The sequence below is a fragment of the Propithecus coquereli genome, unplaced genomic scaffold, assembly GCF_000956105.1.
Source record: "Propithecus coquereli isolate 6110/MARCELLA unplaced genomic scaffold, Pcoq_1.0 Scaffold9, whole genome shotgun sequence".
NCBI lineage: Eukaryota > Metazoa > Chordata > Mammalia > Primates > Indriidae > Propithecus > Propithecus coquereli.
In genome coordinates, this window is record NW_012155284.1 from 13,253,337 (window position 1) to 13,269,558 (window position 16,222).

The following is a 16,222-nucleotide window of genomic DNA, read 5'->3' on the forward strand; positions in this document are numbered from 1 at the left end:
AAAATAAATGAAATGTGCTAAAAAAAAATCCAAAACTATAAGCTATGTACATATATTTAGGAACCCTAAGCCATTGATCTTCAATGCTATGTAATTTACAAATTTATGTCAATCATCATAACCTTGATATATGATAAAACTGATGTATAAGGGATATTCTTTAGATTGGTTAATGGATACAAAAGTACAGATGGGTAGGAGGAGTAAGTTCTAGTGCTCTACAGCACTATAGGGTGACTATAATTATCAACAATTTATTGTCTATTTTCAGACAGCTAAAAGATTTTGAATATTCCCAACACAAAGGAATGATAAATGTTTGATGTGATGATATGCTAATTGCTCTGATTTGATCATTACACATTATATGTATGTATTGAAATATCACATTGTACCCCATAAGTATGTATAATTATGTGTCAATTAAAAATAATAAAAGCAAAAAAGGAAAAAACACAAGAACTAGAAATATGGAATTACAGCCTTAAAAGAAATATTTAAACAGAATATTAGAAAAAATATGTATATATAAATAATTCAATCTTCTCCTTTAACAGAAAAGGAAATTAAGGCCAAGTGAAGATGGGAGGATTGTTCAAAGTCATATTTGATTGTTAGCAGACCATGATAAAACTTTAAGAAAATTAACCTGAGATATCACTTCTTTATATCTAAGGATAAAAGGTGAGTGTAGTCCATGTAATTAAGTGCTAGTCTTTTTGTCCACCAACATCTGATAACTGGAACTGGACCACGTTAGAATGTTCCTGCTTTGGGGGAATCCTTAGCCGTCCCTGTATCTGAGATTCTCCACCAGTGAGGGGAGGTCAGCAGGGCAATCATCGGATTAGTCAGGAGATGCACAGTTTTCATCAAAATGGCTGGGAAGTTTCTCTCTCTCAGCCCATGAGTTTCCCAGGGAGGTGCCATTTCCTGCTGACCATTCTCCACCTGATTTAGTGGCATGGGGACCTGTTAGCTTACATTTCCCTGCTCATCTCCTGACTACCCTTTTGATGTCCCACAGCAATATAGTTTATCCCTAAAGTACTACAATTTTTTCCTATCTTTAAAACATCCACTAAATGATAACTACATCAACAAAATGCCTATAAACATACATATTTCTTGTCTGAAAAGTGAGGTTCCCTCCCCGCTGTCACCCCCTTCAGGTGGGGGACCTATAGAATAGGACGGAAGAAACATAAATGAAAACCCATTGATCTAGACGCTGTGTTCAAGCCCCAGAGAGAGGAGTGCATCAAAGCTCACTCTGGACATGATCCAGGTCTTGATTCCTCCAGAAGGCGTCTTCAGGGCCAGATTCCAGAGATTCCTCCCTAGCCCACAATGTGACAGGTTGAACTTCTCTAGCTGAATGAAGCAAAGGGAGGTGGGGGGCTGTGAATCCCACTAACAGATCATCCCTCCCATTTCTTATCACTGAGACAGCCCCTCTAAACTGCTGTCATTCTGATTCACTGGAGTTGATTTTTTTTTTTTTAACAGTACTAATTCCCCAAATCAGCTCTAAACCAGAGTAAGTGCACCAGTGGAGCGAACTCCCAAGGCTGGTATGCTGAAATGACGACATCACAGGCTGCTGCGTGTGTGTCCCAGCGGAGACTGGTACATGAATGCCACGCTGCTTGTCAGCAACCCACTTGGAGACCCCGATAAGCCTGTGTTCTTACTAGCTCCATATTTACACACTATGGTATCCTTTCTAGTTATGTTAAAAATTCAGATTGGTTTTAATACATTGGTAGTTTCTTAAAACCCCACAATGTTGTTGTACTTTATGATACTGCAAACACTTTCACATTTAAACGATCGTATCATAAAAAAATTTGCAACGCCAAGTTTTATTATTTCCATCTGACAGATGAGGAGGTTGAGATGCAGGGAGTGACTTGCCCATGGTAGCACTGCTGATACGTGGTAGAGCTATGCTAAAGTCCAGATCCTTTTCCCCAAGTCCAGTTTTATTACATACACCATTTAGTACAATATCAGTTGCTAACAATCTCAGAATGCAAGGGGTTCAAGTAGCAGAATTCCTGAGTTACACAGTAGCCGGAGGTTTCTACACTAGAGTCTAGTCCTCCACGTGGAACACAAATGTGACAGCTCTGTAGTCTGATGTAATAGTTCCTTCTTCATTCATCTCACTAACATTACCAGGTCACCATGATGTTAGTGGGTACAAAGTTCCTGGAAGTTTAATACAAATAACTATTGTTTCAGCTGGAGAGAACACACTTGGATGTACTGGGATATGTGTAAAGTTATTTTGGTGTCTACACAACACATTCCTGATGCTTATTAAATGTCATTTGCAGCAAGCATTAAAGAGTATTTCCTGTGGACACAATCTCTGGCTTTGAGGGCCTCAAAACTAAGTCAGACAATAATGGAAGGCCTAACAACACAAATACAGAGCAATAAAACACCAACACTTTAAAGAATACCTTCCCAGATTAAGCTGAGAAACTAATCAGAGTTGATCACAAAGATTCATGTATAATGCTATTCACTACAACATTACTTATAAGAACCAAAAAACTAGTGACAGCCAAAATGTCCATTAGGGGGAGGTATAATAGTTATGGCACTTTCATAAAATAGAATATTTTATATCTGTTAAAAGTAAGTATTAAGGGAAAAAACTTAATGACATAAAAATATTCAAAATACCCAAAGAAAATGATCTAGACACAATATATCTATGATCACATATTTATACATGTATATACAAATATATGTGTATAAATTATGTTTGACCTACAAATTTATTAATTATAAATATAATAGACATATACAACATACATATTTAGACATATACCAAAAATGTTAAGTAGTTAATTTTGAGTGATGGATAAAAATATAAATGATTTTTATGTTCTTTATACTTCCTTGTATTTTCCAAATTTGACACTGAACACGTACAGCTTTTATAAATAGAAAATAGTTTTTAAAAACACATTTAAAAAACCTAAAATATTTCAGTTTTTTAAGCAAAGATCATTTCTTCCTCCTAAAACTGTATGACTTTTCTTATCTTCTTCTAAATTTTCTTCACCTTTCTCCTCCCTAGTCTAGGGAAACCGAAACATGCTACACCAACTTCAATGCTTCTCCCATCCTCACAGTTGAACTCTCTAAACTTCTGAAGGTTACCACAGTGTGTGTACACGGTAACATTTCCTGACAAGCTCTGTAATTACCCACTGTTACTGCTAACATTAAAGCTTAGAACTTAAAAAGCCTGCAGTTTACAGGGCTTTTGTGGAGAAGTACTCATACACTGCTGCAGTAAACACAAAAATCTGCGTTAAAGCATCATTAAAGCTGAAATTGTAATTATGCCAGCGTGAAGAAGTTCAAAGAGAGAGATGGCATTGCTGTACATGATATTTAAATGTGCCAAAAAAGAAAAAAGAAAAATGCTCTTTAGCGTACATACTTGAATTTAAGATGTAGACTTTCAAACATCCCTTACAGGTTGCTTAATGGGTACAGGTACGGGCCACTTCGGCTGTGCTGAGCCTTCTATTGGCAGCACTGGGCACTTAAGGCAGACGGCTGGCCTGTCCCCACGCTAACGGCCCCTGCTGTTCTTTCGTCTCTGTGGAACAGTTTGTCTGTGATACAAATCCACACACTCTCTTCCCAGCTAATGGCCTAAAGACGACTAGATATTTACATACAGCTGAGGATTTCTAACTCAAATTCAAAGACAACTTGGGGTAAACCGGTGAACAGTGAGTGACAACCACTGTACAATCAGAAAAACCAAAGCCACTGTGCCAGTCACTGAGGCTGTCCGATCTGAGACCATCAGGTTCTGAAAACCTCCAGGGTGAGGAGAGAAGTGACTTAGTAAGGATTTTAAATGTGCTTTTCACTTTCCAGGTGATCATTTTTTATGTTTCAGAACAAAGCATGCCTGGACAGACGACAACTCCTGCTTTCAACTAGTAGATCACAAAAGTTTATTTTTGCCCAATTTGAATATATAAACTTTTAAGGATTTAGAAGATATAGGATAATACATGTCATTTATACTCCTTATTAATTATACATATATTTTAAAACAATGAAATATGTAGCTATATATGAGATTTAAACCTGACATCGTCTAATCCAAAAGTAGACAAAGTCGATAAACCAATTATTTTCATTTCCAGTTGTAATATTTTACAAAATTTGAAATTAAAAAGATTCTCCTATATCAATAAATGAAATTTCAAGAAAACTGGCTATTCTGAGACTCAAGTTTCTCAAGAGTTTTTTCCCCTCCAAAACTTGTAAGAATCTCTTTTCTCACAGAAAAAGTAACCTCAAGAATTCCCAATGTCTATTTTCTATCAAAAATAGAAAATTTCAGATTTCCTTAATTTAGGTGGAGCACTGCTCTCTTTGCCTGCTCTTCAGACTTGGGAGGTCGTATGTCAGCATCACCTTAGCAACTAAATTATTCAAGAGTTGGAAAAGCAATAGCATCCTCTCAGCTTTTAGCAATGGTTGAAACGGATTATATTGTGGACGAGGTAAATGAAAGATTTGCTAAAACTACTTTTAAAATAAAGTAATTAAGATAATATATTATGTGGGCTTTGTAAGTACTTCAGTGTTTAAAAAGACTCCCTCTTTGGGGAGAAAGGAAACCTTGCTTAACATCAGGGCATATGCTGCATTTTTGGCCCTAAGAGTCAAATGAGGCTACAGGCATTTCTATATAAACAGTTATTTACTCTTTCAGCAAACATTTGTGGAGTGCCTGACAGGGCTCGCTGACTTGACGGTAAAGTTTACCTCTCCCTCCTTCGGGGAGCCTGGTTTTCTCTTGGATTCTATGACACTGAATTCTCCTCTTTCCCTTCTGCCTCTCGGGTTGCTGCTTCTCAGTTTCTTGCTGGCCATTTGTCCTCTCAGGACCTCAAAATGCTGGCAATGTAGGCCCAGCCAGAGGCTCCGTCTTCTCACTCCAAACTCTTTCCCTTCAATGATTTCCTCCCCTCCCAAGGTTTTAAATGTGAATTAATGGTTTCCAAACTGATTTGCCAGGGCAGACTCGACCTCCGAGTTTCAGACCTATATATAACAGCAGCCTATTTACGTCACTTATCTGTCTCGTGGGCACTAAGGCCCAATATGCAGCAAAGTGAACGCTTAAGCAGGACTTCAGATCTGTTTTTCTTGCCTCTCTCATCTTGGGAAATGCCCCCCTTCCACCCTGCCATCTGGAAGCCACCTTTGATCAACCCTCACCCCACACCCAATCTTTCATTAAGTATGGTCAATCTAACTTGAAAAATATGTAATTAAGATCCAACTGGGGCCAGGCGCGGTGGCTCACACCTGTAATCTTAGCTCTCTGGGAGGCCAAGGCAGGCAGATTGTTTGAGCTCAGGAGTTTGAAACCAGCCTGAGCAAGAGTGAGACCCCCGTCTCTACTAAAAATTAGAAAGAAATTAATTGGACAACTAAAAATATATGGAAAAAAATTAGCCGGGCATGGTGGTGCATGCCTGTAGTCCCAGCTACTCGGGAGGCTGAGGCAGGAGGATCGCTTGAGCCCAGGAGTTTGAGGTTGCTGTGAGCCAGGATGACGCCACGGCACTCTAGCCCAAGCAACACAGTGAGACTCTGTCTCAAAAAAAAAAAAAAAAAGATTCAACTGGTACTTCAACAACCAAACCTACGTAAAGAAAGTCCGTAGTTGATACATAAACACAACAAAAATGCTAGAAAATTTTGATTAAAAAAAAAATGAAGAGCCCTTCCCAATGAATGGGGAGTAAAATCTTCCTGGATTCCTGCCCAGGGGGCCCATGATTTAAAAAAAAAAAAAAAAAAGCTGGTACCACTTTGTTAACACAAGGGAGCATCTTTAAAATTAAATTTAGGAGTCAGCTTCTAATAGCTTTAATTTATAATGAAGGAGAGAATAAAAAGCTAAATCAAAAGTCATTCTGATTAAATTCTCTTACACTGAGAGATTAGGGAAATATGGAAAGGTGTCAGTCATTAGATTATTATTAGGGATAGGTTACACATAAACATTACAGTCTTCTCGAAGGGCCAAAATGATAAATACAGGTAACAGGGCCGATGGATCTGCATAAAGGAATTAACAAAGACTAATGATGTTGGTATATACACCCGATTAGTGATTTAACACAAAGCAATACCAAAAACCAGGAAAACACACCGAATGACGTCAGTCCATCTGATTTTATCATTCTTTTCCTTAAGCAGGAAGGGCAAGATGTGTCATTATTCAAGCCAACAATTGGCAATTACACAAAGGCTTAGGTCAAAAAAATAAAAACTAAAAACTTAGTTGGTTTTTTTTCTTTTAAAGATGGTATTCTCCATAATGTGGAACAACTGATTAACGAAATACTTGAAATCCCAGAACAGATGCACTGTGAAATGACATAGCTTGGACACACACACTAGATTAAGAAATGTGGTCTTGGAGCCCACTGAAGAAGGTTTTAATAAAATTAGATGATTCCAAGGTGATGCTTCACCCAAGGCTGACCAAGGGAATCAACTGGATAAAGTTTAGCCATATGATTTGCCTATTTTCACCAACATAAAATGACACTTCATGAGGAGGACAGCAAGGTCCTCTAGATTGAAGACAAGGTTTTACAAGTTTACGTTGATTTTGGTGAGGCTGACTTATAATTAGAAAAAAAGGACAATGGGTGATCCTGTCAGTGATCCCTTTGGAGTAAAAAAAGAAAGTTTATGTTAAAGAAAGAGTGGTCATATGGGGTACCAGAAAACTTAATTCCTATTAGGGCTAACAATCAACCTGCTATGACTCCCTGGGCACATAATCTTTCTTTGTCCTATTCCCCAAATATAAAGAAGCAAAGGAACTATTTATCTTGTACTATTGTGTCCACGCTGCCAAAGGAGGTCACTGCCTTGCTGAATGAACATTTTCATTAAAGATCTATAAAGCAGATTCCAACAGTTTGGTAAATAATATCTCAAGCATGAAAAACCTGCTGGGGCCTTTTCAATGAAAGTCACAAAATAAATGAAACAAAGGCACTATTCCACACTCAGGGCTCTGTCCCCAGTCTCACCTTATCTAAGCAGAAATCTTTCACTGGTACCTAAAGATCATTCATCTCTATTGACTGAGTTGCTCTCACCCACAAGCTAAAATTCACAATGACGGCCTCCCCTTTGTGTGCTACATGAAAAACTGACAGTACCACAAACATCTGAGCAGAAATATATGTGTAAATTCTCCCCCAGGAGTCTGGAGAGTTGAGAATAACTGTTTTCATGCCTGCTTGGCTTACAATCTTCCCTCTTTTGTAGGCTAGCCTATAAAGTTTTAGAAGGATTCAGAAAAACTCTTTTGTTCAAAAACTTGCTCACTGCTTGGGAAAACCATCGCTCTATACAGACAGATTAAGAGTATGAGAAGGTAAAGAAATGTGTCACTGATACTAAACTTGTCAACTGTGAAGGAGGAAGGGGAAACTGAGATCAGAGCAGGCAATTCTTAGAGCAAGACCAGTCTTGTTAAAAAAACGAAACTACACACAGCAAAAAAAGGAGAAATAAAAAAAGACTAACAGAGGGGACCACAAAAAATTTAAAAATGAGAAAAAGAATAACTTCTATTAGTCAAAAACCACCATTATAAAAAGAGAAATGGCAAATTGGAAAAGAATATTGGTGAGATTACAAAAGATTAATATCAATATCATTTCTTACAAATCAGTAAGATTAAAAATTAAACAAAAGAGAGGGATCATGAATAAAAATACAGATAAATAATAAAAGAAGAGATACAAATGGTTAATGAGTATGGAAAATGTCTAAATTCCATTGTAGTAAAACATGCATATTACAAATACTAAGATAGTATGTTTGACTTATATTGATTGAATCTTAAAAACTGTAATATTTAATGGTGGCAACAAGAGAATAAAATAAATGTTTCCGCATAGGCATGTCAGGGAGAGACATGTACATGCACACACAGTATATATAGGAAAAAAAAAAAAGACTAAAGAGATACAATAAACTGTTAACAGTGATTATCTCTGAGTAGAAGGTTTATAGTGGATTTATATTTTCCATGAAATTTCTCATATTTCCTACAAACTATTAACTTTATTGTCATAATCAGAAAAATCACATTTTGTTTTTTAAGCAAATTCCAGCCTTAAACATAGAGTCACAGGAACATAGCCTGCCAAATTTCTTGTAAAATTTTACCATATCCTTAAAATGACACATGGTCGGTCATACGAGTGCTGGTAAACAGAGTAAGTAACTGGTTGGCATTGTGGGTCAAAACTTTGGGTTTTACATTTAGTAAATCCCTTACTGCCCAACTACACATCTTCCAAGTTAACAGTATGGGGCAAGTGGAATATTATGAAGTTTCTTGCCGATATCAAGGATGGCACTCAGTTATCACACAATGATTCTCCCAGGAATATCTCTGGCACACCGGAATTCTTACTTAGCCTATTGTATCCCAGACTGTCTTTTTTGAATTCACTAGTCCACCTTGTGTATTTTTTCCTATCTCTACCCCCTTGATAGACTATTAACTTTCAATTCTTTGCATTAGCATGCCTGTTTGTAAATCCACTGCCTTCACCCCCATCCAATTTAGTGTCCCATCTGATTTGCACAATTCCAGGTGAGTGGAACTGATACAGCTCAAATGCAAGGTAAGCAAGCTGTAAAGTGGTGTGACCAATTTTCATGTGTAGCTCAAAAGGAGACTTCAAAACAAGTTCAAAAGCCTGTAATCCTAGCTCTCTGGGAGGCCAAGGCGGGTGGATCGTTTGAGCTCAGGAGTTCGAAACCATCCTGAGCAAGAGCGAGACCCCATCTCTACTAAAAATAGAAAGAAATTAATTGGACAACTAAAAATATATAGAAAAAATTAGCCGGGCATGGTGGCGCATGCCTGTAGTCCCAGCTACTCGGGAGGCTGAGGCAGGAGGATCGCTTGAGCCCAGGAGTTTGAGGTTGCTGTGAGCTAGGCTGACGCCACGGCACTCTATCTAGCCCGGGCAAAAGAGTGAGACTCTGTCTCAAAAAAAAAAAAAAAAACAAGTTCAAAAGAGGAAGGTCCTCAGAATTTTCTGAAATAATGAAAATTTTATTTTAAAAAACATACATACTGTCTTATAGCTCCTCCTTGGAAACCATCTTCATTTATAAAGTGGGTTGTACTTATTAATCCAAAGCCCCATGGGTGAGGGTGGGGAGGCAGAAGCAGGGAATATAATGAAGGTATGTGCAACAAAAGGCTCCCCGTGATTCATTTTGAATAGTAGGATTTGGGATGTTGTGTTTTGTTGCTCAACCCCCATAGGCCTCCCTAATACAATCAGAACAGAGCGGTGTCAAATACGGTGGTGACTAATCTTTAAGAAATGAAGTGCTTTGTAACCAAAATTTATATATATATGTATTCATAGTCAAAGGAATTTAGGATATTTCTCATCTTTAATAATTCCTAGAGTTGCCCAATAGTGAAACTCCGTTCCATTTTTCCTTACAGAAATCCTCTTATAAATGAATCAAAGTAGTCACCTGAAAACTCCCAGTAAAACAACTTCTGAAGACACAAAAAGATAGGTATTGTGGCCAATACCTTAGGACTTTAAAAGCCTGGGGACACTGGGTTTCAGTTACTTACATCCTTCTCCTCTGTGACTCCTCTTGGTAAGTATCACTCTTAGAGCGCCTACCTTCATCCACATGAATCAAAATACAACATGGAAATGATATTGTGGTGGGCAGAATCCTAAAGGTGGTCTCTCCAAGATTCTGATCCCCTAGTTATTCAATGAAATAGGACTCTAGGTATTACTAGGAAGGGGTTTTTCACCTGTAACTGAAGTCCCAGGTCACCTGACCTTAAAATACAGAGATTATCTCGGTAGGCTTTTAAAAGAAAGTTTTCTCTGGCTGATGGAAGAAATCAGAGATTTGAAGCATGAAAATGACTGGATGTGCCATTGCTGGCTGGAGGATGGCAGAGGGCAGCCTCTAGAAGATGAAAACGGGGACCCCAGTCCTACCAAGGCAAGGATCTGAATCTGTCCACACCTGCATGGGCCTGGAAGTGGATTCTTTCTCAACCTCCAGATAAGAGCCTAACCAACACCTTGATTTTGGCCTTATGATACCCAGAGCAGAGAACCCAGGCTAACCTGCCCAGATTTATGCCCACAGAACTACAAGATTAATGAATGAATGTTGGTTAAGCCAGTAAATTGTGGGTAATTTATACTCAGCAGTAGAAAACTACTGCAGATATTATTTTCTTTTCTTTTGGCTTTATTTTTGGAGCCTTATTTTTATTATAAAAGGACTATATGCTAATTTCCCTACCTTTTTATTCTCCAGAAATAAACACTGTTAACAGTTTCTTTCTTTTTCCAAAAATTCGCCATAAATATGCACGAATACACAAGTGTGTGCATACATTCTAAACACACCCATGTACAAAATTACAATATGCATTTTTTCACTTAACAATCTCTCTTAGCATCTTTCCAATATCAGCACAAAAAAGCCCACCTCATTCTTTATAACAACCAAGTAGTGCCGGATTATATACCTGAATCATTATTTATTTAACCAGTCCATTATTCAAGAACAAATTAAATAGAAAACTGGCAACAACTTACCTTTCCATTTGCTACTTGGAAGCCATGCTATATTTATGATTTTGTTATTCTATGAGAATATGAGTAACATAAATTAGTTTATATGGATTTGCCAGGCCAAATGATAAATGCATTTAAAATTTTAACCAATACTGCAAACCACTAACAAAAATGGTTGTACTAATTCACATCAACACTTTTTATTTATTATGGGAAAAGGACTGCTTCCCCACATCTTTGCTATCATTGGATTTTATCAATTGAAAAATGATTTTGTCACTATCCTATGTGAATTACACTATCTCATTATACTGGTTCACAATTCTTTTATGATTGCAAAGAAGCAGCATTTCACGTATTTCTGCTGGCCATTTTTGTTCTATGACTAGCGTTACATCTTTTGTCCATTTTTCTATTGGTGCCTTCACCATTTCATATCAATTTACACAAGCGCTTTGCATATTAAGGCAATTAGATGGGCACTCAGTATGAGCACAAAAATGTTTTTCACACTTTGATTTCTTTTGCTTTTGTTTATTATAAAGAAATTTTTATTGTACGAGAGATACACTCGTGTTTTCCCTTGGGACTTCTGGATTATTTTTCATGCTTGGAATCTTTCTGGAACTAGGAGCCTGTGATTTTCTGTAGCTTCTTTACCTTTTTTTTTTTTTTTTTAACTAAATGGAACTGTTCTTCTAGGAATCCTTGGCTTCCCACAAACACTAATTTGCTTGTGAAGACATGCTCCCAGGCACTAGGTATGCCAATATCTCTTTTTCTGCAGAACACCACTGACACATCTACACAAATGCATTAATGTCCTCATCTCTACTGATGCATTTCATGGGTATAAATTTAAGCATCAGTGATGACTGGCCAGGCTCACATAATCCCTACCTAAGAAAAACTCAATGTGTAACTTTAACTCTTAGGTTAATAAGCATTGAGATGGCAGTTTTCTTTCTCGTTTTTCATGGAGACATCTAGGAAGCCTCACCTGGCACTCTGTGTATCAAACACGGGCTAGAAAATGTAGCGGCAGAAAGGAAGACGCAGAAGGCACGGTGCGTGAGGAGGCATTGCACATTATCACGACATGAGGACTGGTCCTTTATTCACAGTTTCTTCTTCTTTTACACAGAAATAGGAACCTACCAGACCGTGATAAATGCAACTTCTGACAAAAAGTCTGACAGATTTCTCCTACCTCTGAGTGAATAACAACCTGCTGGCTCAGTAACATAAGTAAAAATACTCCCAAAACCTGAATGACAGGCTTCTATCTGCCCACTCCTCTGATTAAATGCTAAATTAATGTTGAAGGGAAAAGAATTTAAGTAAGTCTATTAGAGAAAAGAAAAATAATTAAAAGGATCATTAAAGTCTTAACCACATTTGCTCTCTTCTCAGTATTAGAACTGAAGAAAATCACAGCAATAAAAGACTAATCAAGGGGCACATAAAAGATAGTGAAATTACTACAAAACACCACAAAGAAGAGTAAGATTAGGTTTTTTAATCACTATCGAATTATATGTAAAAAATGGAGCTCATCATTCATTAGCATCTACTATAGTATATACTGCCTGGCAGCATGTTGGGTGCTGGAGGAATGTGAAGATTATTTATAATGATATAATTCCAGACTCCAAGTGAGGTATTTGGCCTTGCTCGGCCCTCTGTAGGGTTTACTACTATGAGGAGGATGTAATAAAAATCTCAAAAATATAAATGGTAATAATATAGTGTATACTCATCATACAGCTTTGGAAACATAGTATTCCTACTGCTTACCCATCTCTCCCAGTTATATCCCCCTCACACTTACTCTCTCAGCGATAGCTACGCTCGTGAAACTGGTCTTTAGGATTACCATGTTTTCCCTTAGGCTGTTAATATACACATATATTATATTTTATAATTAATACATAGAATATAACATGTATCTTATATATTTTTATATATATATCCCTAAACAAAATATTGTATGTAGCATGTTAACTTTATATAAACATTTATGTAATATTCTTTTGTGACTTGCTTTTGTTGTCCGACAATGTATTTCAGTTTCATCCACAGCGATATGTATAGTACTAGTTTACTTGTTTTCTATGTGTACAGTGTTCTGTGTATGACTGCGCCACACTTCATTTAACCATTTTCTAACTGGTATTTAGGTTGTTCCAAATGTTTAGCTATTATAAATGATACTGCTATGAGTGGTCTAGAACTTGTCTTCAGGTATACAAGAGCTTCTCTCAAGTTTTATCTGGAAGAGGCATTTTGGGATGTTAGCAGTCATCTGACAATATCATAATTTTATCAATTTATCTTTTACATTTTTGACTATACCTGCTTTTATTTATCACTATGAGGAAAATAAAATTTTATTCCAAAGGAACAACTACCTCTCTCTTCTTTCTTCTTCCCAAACATAGACAACTCCCAGTCTGAATTTGAGAGCTTCCTTGAGCTCTAGGACTGCCTTCTGGGGATATGCAATCACGATCTCCAGAGAGTACATCAGGGTCAATTTAGAGTTTCCACAAGAGTATAGTGGAAGTAGGGCTAACTGCTTATCCTTTCACCCCATTATTCTCTACAATCCTTAAGACACCTCTCCAAAACACAGATCCTCCTCAAAATCCTTAAAAGGGATTCAAAGTCAAAACCCCTTCCACTCTCTTCACCTGCCATACACTGTGAATTCCCTTTCTCTCATCCCATTTCCACCTACCAAAGTCTTGCTCATCTTTCAACATCTTGGGCAAATGGCTCCTTTAAACTCTCTCAGATTTTCCTGATTGGAATTAACCCTTCTCTCTTTGCCTCAGCTTGGATAGAACTTCGAAAATAAAAAAATAGCATACAAAGCAGTCTTCATTGTATAGTTTTTATAATATGGTTCTACCCCTTCCTCGTAATTCTACAAAGTACTTGAGACCAAGAGCCTCATCTCTTGAATCTTCCTCCTCCCTATAGTGGCTATCACAAAGTATTAGACAAGTTCCATTTTATGGAGAAACATGCTGAATAGTTTTTAACACTAACCCTCTTCATGTGAATTATCATGTCTACATTTCCCAGACATATTCCTAACATGAAAACCATGTCTTGCATCATCCAAAAATTTAGAAATGGAGAAAGAAGTATTTGAAAAAGGATTCCACATAAAAAGGAATTCTGTATGTCAGAGTCTAATCACTCAAACAGAGGATAAGGTTTGGGTCAGTTAACCTATCAGAAAGAACAACTTAGTGATAAAATGACAAGAAAACCAAGAGAGGCTGTGAAAACACACCTGCATCTCAAAATGCATGAATTATTTTAAAAACTAACAAAACGAAATAAAACTCAAGAAAGGGCAATCAATTACCTGCATGAGCAGAGAGAGGTGAGTGCGGTCGAGGCAACGCTGGTGACTGCCCATTGCCTATCAAGCTTTTCCGGTTGCTTGTTCGGCAACTGTCAAATGGAAAGAAAAAACAAAGATTTAAAAAGAGAATATAGTATCAACAATGTTCACGCACATTCAATGTAGGCACAGACTAGGTTGAACAGCCTATCTGCTGATGCTATTGTTAACATTATTGCAAATTATTATGCATTCACTAATATTTGAGGGGTGGCTGCCCCTTGAATATTAGAAAATATAATGTATTCGTATAGCATAACACCATCAATATTCCTCACCACCAGTGGAGCGATAATCAATTACCTTCTTGTAGCTCTTGACTGCAAATATGTGACATGCCATGCATACAAGTGATAAATTAACAATTCAAATCAGCAAACCACAGGTAGCATCTTTGTTGACATAAAATTACTAATACAAAATTACATGCAATGAAGCGCAATGACATTAATCTTATAATGATGCACTAATTAAAAATCTAATTATTTAGACAAATTTCATATTTCAGCCTTTTGTCAACAGAACAGCTGATGCCTAAGACAAATGTATTTCACCACTCATTCCTTTTTCGTCTTATATACAGAATAAATTCCTCTTTAAGGTAAATGTTTGGGGATCATAAAAACAGATTCTAGTATATTAAAATAACAGCAATGGTCCTTTTTCACAGGCATGCTAGCTGCTCATTTTACTGAGTACCCAGTAAGTAGAAATCAGTTGTTACATATGGGCACAAGGCAACCATTTTTTTCCTGTTTCTGCTAGTAGGAAGTTATAAAATGGCTAATTTCATTTTGAAGTAACTTTCACAAGCCTCAAAGAATAAGGCAAAGACAAAACCAGTAGATGGTGAAGTGGATACTATCTTATTTTAATTTGCTTTTGTTCAACACAGATTGGCACTTCCATCTCTATTATCAGTACAGTAGTCAGAAAAGGGGGGTGGGTGGTGATAAAACCTAGCAAGTTACCTCACTGAATTTACCAACAACAAGGGTCAGGGCTCTGTGACTCTGTCCTCCTATACCCTGCTACCCTCAGCCACCACTAAGAGTTGATTGCAATGTCTTCTTAATCCAAGACAGATCTCTACTATACCAGCTTCCTGAAACAGGAATTTTCACCTGACTTCTAAATTAGGTATAATGAGTTGACATATTTCAGGGTTTCTGTAAAATATTTGAAAGGAACATTTCTAAATATTCAAATAACACATTTCAAAACCAAACCCAATTTCTTTCAGAAATATTGACTTGGGAGTTGATCCTCTCTCAGATGTTTGCTGCTTACCATCATTTGTCAACATTCCCATGTTTATCATATCTTAAGGTCAGGCTGAATCATTTCATTTTCCTTACTGCAGCAATCAACATGCTCTAGCATTATCTGTGAGTTTAATTAAGTTTATGTTTACTCAGCCTTAAAGAAGCTGTTAAATGAGAATAGACCCTTGATACTTAATTATGAAGGTAGATTGTGATATTATCAACTCACCTATGAAGAAATGTATTCGACCTATTAAATTCATAATCATTAAATCAAATAGTCTCATTGCTTTTAAGAGATACTGTATAATGTACTTAGCGTTAATTCAAATTAATGTCTCCTTTCATTTCAATATGGAAACATTAAATATATTAACTTGCTGACATTCATAAAAGAAATTATAAATGACAGATTTCTATCCTGGAAATCTTAGCAAAGTTATTTAAGCAAATTAACTGAAATTCAGGTTATTACAAAAACTGTTATTTATATTTTCTTCATATTTAGTATTTGATCTACATCATTTATAAAGATCAACATATTTAATTATTAATGTTTACATATGTAAGTAAAATAAGAAATGTATACCAATACAAATAGTAATCTAATGAATATCTTACCTAGGGATAGCAGTGAAATATGCTGACTTACTTCAAACTAAATTTAGAAAATATTTCTTAAAGAAAACCTTAAAATATTGAATTTTCCTAAGAAACATAGAGAATGACTAGTATACTACCACAACAAGCAAAATAGTCAACAATTTGGATTTAGAACAATTAAAGAAAAACACAAACAAAAAAAACCTCATAATTGTATCCATTTAAATGTCTATTAAAATGGCGGAAAAGTGATT

The 16,222-nt window shown here is 36.6% G+C and overlaps 1 protein-coding gene across 1 annotated transcript in view; it reads right to left on the bottom strand.

Moving 5' to 3' along the window:
- LOC105826521 (microtubule-associated serine/threonine-protein kinase 4-like) overlaps positions 1–16,222 on the bottom strand; it is a 167,638-nt gene that overhangs the window by 104,444 nt on the left and 46,972 nt on the right. The window contains exon 2 of the mRNA XM_012664501.1: positions 14,062–14,150. Coding sequence (XP_012519955.1) covers positions 14,062–14,150 — 89 coding nt within the window. The remainder of the gene's footprint in view (positions 1–14,061; positions 14,151–16,222) is intronic.